At 39.8% G+C, this 8,092-nt stretch overlaps 1 protein-coding gene across 1 annotated transcript; it reads right to left on the reverse strand.

The window, feature by feature from the left end:
• Window positions 1–167: 167 nt before the first annotated feature.
• Window positions 168–7,833, reverse strand: LOC111272259 (trypsin-1; the record flags this gene model as incomplete). The annotated part of the gene is made up of 5 exons (XM_086973218.1): window positions 168–1,146; window positions 1,544–1,752; window positions 1,942–2,092; window positions 7,440–7,639; window positions 7,749–7,833. Coding segments are annotated over 5 exons (882 nt in total), but the record flags the coding sequence as incomplete, so codon positions are not given.
• Window positions 7,834–8,092: the final 259 nt, after the last annotated feature.

The following is an 8,092-nucleotide window of genomic DNA, read 5'->3' on the forward strand; positions in this document are numbered from 1 at the left end:
CACATGTATGGTTTTTAAGCTACGCTGTCATTAACTACTTATACCAATCATTAGCTCGGATAGACTGTTACCATATGTGTCCCGGCAACAGCCTACGACACCGTCGGTCAGAACCACTATTTTTATTGGCTAAAGTATATTTTTAGCTCATTGAATGGAATCTGGAGTGTCAGGTTAAACAACGTTATTTCATTTATGTTTTATTATTATGAAATAAATAGAAAATAGTACCTGGAATATTCCCGCTGAAGGCCTATTGCCCGTGCTGGGGTAGGGGTAATATTATACATTATACAGAGATTGGGCGTAACAGTACAGACTCTATTAAATGATAGTTGTGCAGTTAGCAAGCGTTATATACTCGCTAAATTTGTAAACATCACTGAACTTCAGCGAAAAATAGAAATTCGAATGCAATGGATATAATGACTGTGACATGGGATCTTTACGCATTCCGCCATCGTGGCATTCGGTGGACGAAATTTTTAAGTCTAACCGAGATCTGCTTGTTTCTTCGCTTGTGCAAAAGGTACAGCAATAGTTGATCCAGAATACTTGTGCAATTTCTCTGACCAGGTATCCCATCGAAGTCAGAATCCGCTACTGAAGTACATAACGAAGTGACGAAAATTCTTAACACACGCTCACATCAACCCGTATTACGGGAGGCGTAAGCTCGTCCGAGGGACGGTCACCGTTTTTTTGCAGTTGTCCTTTTAGGTGTGCCCGGTTGACAGGCGTTCAGGCGTCGAGTTATTGAGGCTACACATTGACGACGTTTTGCATGGCCGTGTTTATCGCTGTATACGATATAATAATGCGGTAGAATTTTCGCCTTATGGTTAGATCACTTTGAACGTGTTCACTGTGTTTGAACTATGCTTTAGCAAGCTCAGGTTACGATACTTTTCACAGGCTATTGCCAAAGTGAGTCTCTGTCGCGTCTGTCGTTGCTGGGGGAGACATATCTCTGACACGTCGTTTGTAGAAATTCTGTAATGTATCAAAAACCCAGGGTACGAAAAAAGCAGTCTCTGTGTAAACGCCAGGCTTTCCAGCTCGTGCACAGCCTTTTCCCCAAGACACGATGCCTACTAGAGTTGGGACCCCATCAACGAACTGCACTGCTGGACCGCCAGAGTCTCCCTGAAATAGAGGAACGATAGTTAAAGAACGTCGCCTCATATCCTTCTTTATTTATATATAATAAATTCGCATCAGCCAGCTTAAAGGTAGCTAAATTATTTTAGACAAAAGTCAATCTAAAATTTCCGAAATAATATATGTGTGCGAGAGATAATTAAAACTGTTTCTCATCTCAGTATGAGCTTTTTAGGAAGTAAACATTGAAATATAAGTTTCCTGTCCGATCCGAAATTCCAACAACACAACTGCAACTATATATACATATACATGTAAAATATAATATAAAATTCGAAAATTGTCCATTAGTTGGCCTAGAGGAATTGTGTTTAAATTCAGGATTCGCAAGCAAAAATCTACCTATTGAGGAAATGCTTTGCCTATTTTCATTAGAACGTACTTGGCAGGCGTCCTTTCCGCCTTCGGCAAGTCCTGCACAAAACATACTGTCGGGATGAAGGGTCGAGCCGAGTAAAAAATTCCATAACGAAGAATAAGACGAAGTGCATTGCTCATCGCTTATAACAGGCACTGTTACTGCTCGAAGTGCTGTTGAAGCTGTGAAGGAGCCTTCCGAGGTGACGCCCCAGCCTGATACAATTACTCCGCCTTTAAGTCAGGTCGAAAATACTTTTTTGAGCCATTATTGTAAACGTTCATTGGTATCCACTTAAGGAAATAGTTTAAATATTTATGTTATTAAACAAATTATCAGTGCTACTAAAGACTTACAAATGAATTTAGAGCCTGTAGAGATTAAATCGATATAGAGAATAATGAGTGTTCGATTTTATATACCTTTGTTAACCTGATAGCCCCTGGGTGGCAAACAGATAGCAGCAATTGCTCCCTCATCGGGAAGGCGAAAAGGGGTCAGTACCTTCATTAAGCCAATGTCGTTTCGATGACCATCTTGGCCGAAGAGAGGATGTGGAATCACGGTTTCGACCTCGAATAGAAAATGAAAAAAACTGAATAGTTTCAGATATCACCAGTATATTAGTCAGTTCTGCGATTTAAACTGCCCGATGGTTAGATTAGTTGAGGTAAATTAATGGCAACATGTATTTATCTAAATTGTTAGCGTCGAGTACAGCGTTGAGACAAATATAGGCAGGGCAAGTAATTGCAAAAATGTGGTGGAGTAGCGCACACAAAGGAAGGTGAAAAAATTAAGATTTTCAGCAAAAAAAACACGAGATGTTTTTGTCAGGTTTTCGTCTATATAGTACGTAATCAAAGGCATTCGAAAAGTTTAGCAATTTTTTTTTTTTCAGATGGGTCAATAGAGCTGCGTTAATCGTTTCTTCAAAATCTCGAAACGGTATACGGTATATCTCATAAAATGGGATTTTGAAATGTATTTGTATATATTAAAAACCATATTGTATAGTCAGCATATGTGCACCATATTCTGCTCTATAGATCAAGACTGGGCATGTCGTCACCAGGTGTCCTAACGGCCAAGTTAATATTATACGCAGATTCTGCACGCTTTGTCAAACCTCGACTGCCATAAAACTTCTTCAGCGAAATTTTTCATAGAATGGCTATTAATTGAACATCCATTAGGATTAGCTATCAAACCGACAATCAGACGTAACCTGCTGCTTAAGAATGGTTCCGGGCCAATGTTTCAGATCCAAGAGTTTTAGGTAAAATTGTCTTGCGTTTGTTTTGGGCTCTGTTCCGGGTTTGTTTGTAGATTCGTGTCGTGATCGCATGTAGAATTCCCAACCCATTTTGTGCAAATACCCACTTATATATCTCTTGCTTGAGAATACGTGTATGCTTTCATGCGCCGTTGAAACTATGAAATGCACAGTATACTAATGTTAATATTACAGCGTACGAGAAAACGCTCTTCAAGTAGAACCGTGTGTTTTTAAAGCATGAAGCTTTTCCCTGTCGCAAGGATACGTACTCATAAAGGAAATATTGCTCTTACTGGTCCGTGCCTATAATCGGTATCTCTTACGCAGTCATATAAGTACCCACCACCCAATTCGATTATAAATATTAAAATATAGTTGTGAAGTTTTTTATATTATTGTTTATCTCGTCCGAGCAAAATCATCAAGGATCAATAATGAAGCACATTTCATTTTACTCGGATGATTTTGCTCGGACGAGATAAACACTAATACAAAAAAACTATATATATATATATATATATATATATACAGTCAAATTAAATTTCTCAGTTATTCGCTGTCCATATCGCAGTAGGTATAAGTCATCGACTACGAACGAAAAGGCGCGAGGCAATCCTAAATCAATATTGGTTACTTATATTAACACTAATTACTAAGACATGTGAAATGCGTCGTCAAGTTACCGTTTCAAAAGGACAACCCAACTAGCTCCTCTAGAACGGGGTTTAGTGGATGAGAAGGGAAGAGGACTACATGATAGATAAAGCTTTTGAAGGAACCACATCTCTAACATGAGATACGAATCGCGTTGTTTACACAATCAGTGTACATGTTCCAACCCTACTGTAGTGTCTATGCGTGAGATCGTTTTGGTTTCGGTATCTCCTGTGTAGACCTACTCTATGTTCTTATTGTTAGTCGCACCGTGAACACCACCATTGGGCAAAGTAGCGGGATTGATGTGCGCCGCAGCTCCTCGCCTGAAGTGCGCTCATCAGATCAACCGCATTATAACTGAAGAAAATGATTTTGGAAATTAGACTTTAGCCACAGATATAGAAATTCAAGATCTGATCAGTAGGTTCGAGGGGGCGCAGTTAGCTTCTTACATTGATAAAGATTTCGTAATCCCTGTAAATCACTACGCACTATTACCTTAACTTACCAAGTGTGATATTTGTTCTCTTGCTCGGATGTACCGGATGCAAGATATAGGAACGAGATATTTTATACTTCGGAATAATTATTCACACGCCTGCTTAAATGTCGATGCCTGATCTCTATGGTTCTTAAGCTGTTCGCTGACTAAACACATTCAAAGATGAACAAGCACCGGTGACTGCCATTCGGTACGCTCGCTGCAGCCAGCAGGTGCAATCATTGCGATGATACCAATCTTTGCGCAATAAACCCTCAGTTTTTTCTTATGCCGGACTGATCCTTGTGGGCCAATGCCAAGACAATCCGGTACTATCATGGATACACGTGGGGGATATTCAAAAGACTCAGTCAACAGATGGGCGATCTTGTTCATATACACGCATATCACCGACACAGAAGCGTCAGGCCACCTGATCTGGAGTCACTAACTTTACGCTCGCTTAAACACACTGACACAAAAATTACCATAGGAGGACTGTTGGAGATATTAGAAGCCATAATTATAGATGAAAACGTTTAAGTGCCACCCGTTGATTGGCGGACTGTTTATATCGGTTTTGCTTATCATGGCACCCGCGAGCGCAGAAAAATGTGGTTCGATCACAGAAGACTTCTGCAAAAATTTGAACGTATTATAGAGGATTAATTGGTGACATAACGAGCTAGTGCACGCCTTTTCTGCGAAAGTTCTTACGAAGTCAAACCAAAGAGTATTGCCGTATTGATTTGTCACGGGCATTGCTTATCTGAAAGTGGGGGCCGTTTTCAAAAAAGCCACTGTACGAAGCCAACGTCAACAACAGTGAACACAAAAAAACGTCCGTGGTCCTGGCACAAGTGTCGCTAGTGTGCGTGACCCTTCAAGACCCTACGTAAATTATAGTGCACAGTTGCATATAATTATAGATAGCTGCCTTCACATGTATATATTCAAAAGTATTGCGCGCCCTTTTCTTATCGTGATCAATTCTTCGTAATTCAGCAGGGCCTTTAAGACATACTTATTAGTAGAGAGCTCTCGCCTTGACCGAAAGCATCAAATAGGAGACCCAGATATAGCACGAGCTCAAAACAGGTTTATGGAACTGAACCGGCGGAAGCGCGCTACAAAAACTTGAATATGCGATTCGTTTTCCTCAAGTGAAATACAAAACACAAGGCAAGAAGTTTAGATTTAGATTATGTGCAAGACGGCACTTTTTTACGCGCAAATTATTTTTCGTAAGGAGTACAGACTAAATAAGGCTAACAGATGTGTAATTGCTTTTCAATGGGAAAAGAGAGAGTAAACTGTGCCATTTTGCGGTTTGAAGTATTTCAAGGCTTGGGTGATTAAGAGGTGAACATCTATAGAGCGTACGGCGTGGCTCGTCGTCGAGACTGTTTAGGAGACGCAAATAAAGGAAATTCTAGCCAAAGATCAAAGGTATCACACTGCAGTGGCAACCGGTAAATCCATAACAACCGCTCTGACCTCTTCCGCAAGCTCTGCCCGGCTGACGGAGCCTAGGCCCTTTGCAAATCCTAATAGTTCCAGCTCTTTTTACATAAGTTAAAAGAGGTCTACTAGTTAAATCCTAATGTACAATACACGTGGCAACAGACCCACTTGGCTAAATGGCTCTGATCTACAGCTAATTTTTAGTGAATATGAGTACAGAGGCGGGCTGGGTTCTATATACTATGCTCATCAAAGACAAACACATACCAGGCAGTCTAAAGACAGTCCAGAAGCACTATACCTGCTCTAACAAAAAATATATAATATATATACATCATAGTGCACATATATATGCTCGACTAAATGGAATGACGTATTACTATTTAAGACACCATACGGTGTATGAGTATGACTGATGTTTCTTTTCTATATAATATAGATAATTATAACGAGAGGAATTATAAAAAAATCGACAAAATGGTTAAGTCATTACACTTTCTAAAAATGAAGCATATTAGCATGTCAAGCTAGCCCAACTCGCGTATAATATATAAGGTAACAGGACAAGTCTCTATATATACCTCTATATACCTTATATATATATATATATATATATATGTGTAGCAGAGCTATAATGGAAAGTGTCTCAGCACTTCAATATGAGACCTGAATATTAAACAGGAGTAAATTTAAAATTTGCATTATTCAACCTGGCTCCATTTTGTCTCTGTTCGGATAAAATGAATAGATTTTAGAAAACAGCTTCTCTAGAGCCATATATTATAAAAGTAGTAATATGTAGTACGATTGAATTGGCTAGTGTACAATCACATGGTTCTGCAATGGACATCGATTAAAACAAGGTAGTACTGCTTTTACATTAAATCTGCATGTACCGTATGACAATTGCACTAGCCGTAACATCTTGACAGTCTGTAAGTATATGCCCCTTTTTTTTGGCGAGTCATGTAATCCTTTTATCAAATATTCCTCATTAATTTTGACACGTTTATACACTTCGTATATTGTAAGCATGCATAGATATTATAGAAATTATATTTCTGTATGTCTCACTCCGGCTTAAATAAGTTAATATTTACACAACACTCATCATAACGGATGCTTCACGTGATCAGGCCGAAAACAAATTTAAAAACAATCAAATAAGAAAACAATATACGACGCTAGATTAGCCATGACTACAAAGACCGCAAACGCTACGTATGCCGATAATGTGTTGCCTGTTCTTTAAATCACGATTGTTGTTTCCTGTCCTATAGGTATGCATAGTGCGCGGGAAACAGCAATGGTAAAAAGTGAAATTTTGTGAAGCCTGTTTGTTCCATACGATTGGCCGGGCTTAGGATTGCGTCTTAAGTAGACCAGCCTTTAGACCTATCGCTAGGTCTTACCTTTGCAGAAATAAGATTAATTATAATCGGCTGAGATGATTAAACCGGAACATGCGCGAGAAGATATCATTATGTCTGCGTTGCTATTTTACTGACAGCGTTTGGCAAACGAGCGTAGATCTAAGCGAAGATATCCACCTTCTGTAAGCATCCGGCGTCTTGCCCCAACTATTAGGTCCATTCCAGTACATTATATTGAAACTATAGTATATCGTAGTAACCGGCTGGCCGAATCGGTTCGTTAACGTCCTCCCCCTTCCCTCCACCTTTAACCTCCGACGCTCTTCGTAGCTACGGACGGCTGATTATCATTTTTCGACAGCTACACGTTTTACACGTATTTTTCGAATATTTGTACCATGGATAGGTAAGGTAATTCCTATTAGATATTACATTTAAATGCAAAATAAATTTGGCTTATGAAGTCCCAAAGGCGTACCTTTCATGAGCAACATAAACACCTACTTTCGTATTTAAGAGTTGGAAACTTGATCCGCCTAGCTCATTCAGGAGGTTGCCTTTTTTCAGGGTTTTTGTTTGATCTATGAGCTTGCTCTCATTTCCTATAGTTGTTTTTTCAAAAAAAAATTCGTTGGCACATATATAGGATGCAAATGCTGAACGTACCTGCGACGTTTGTTTATGAGCGTCGTCGTCCTGTACGAACCCGGCTTGAACCGTAAAATGTCGTGCATCAAGATCACGGAGACAGTGCCCGGCTGTGAGCAACCATTCAGCATGGAGTAACGCACCTCCGCACAAATGACGTCCATTTCGTCGAATCGATACCTGCCATGGAAACTCGCTCGCTGCTGCCGCTCGACCGCCTGACCAAAAAACAAACACCGTTGATTTTTGCCATTGTATAATATCGGGACGGGTTATGGATGAATGATTATTTTGTTGATCAAACTTATAAACAGCATCGGCTTTTACTTGTAGTTTCGAACAAGCGTTCTCCATCTTCATAGACACACTTCAGCGGCAATAAATTTACGTCTCCGCCGTTACTCAGAAATGTTCACTGTTAATATAGATATTATTAAGAGGGTGGTGTGCTTTCCGATAATTCGCGCCCTTCTTGCCGCACTACGTTCATCATCGTCCGGTGACCCTAGGAGGCAAATACTTTGGGAAGATGTTCTAACTGGCAAACTTGTTTCAGAATCTGAAATCAGAAAATTGACAGTAATAGGCTATAGTCTGGATATCCCGATTGCTGTGGTACATACTCCATCAATAACTAGTGACGTTGCAGTAAGTAGATCTCAGATACCGCA

This window comes from Varroa jacobsoni, unplaced genomic scaffold (assembly GCF_002532875.2).
Source record: "Varroa jacobsoni isolate VJ856 unplaced genomic scaffold, vjacob_1.0 contig01872, whole genome shotgun sequence".
Taxonomy (NCBI): Eukaryota; Metazoa; Arthropoda; class Arachnida; order Mesostigmata; family Varroidae; genus Varroa; species Varroa jacobsoni.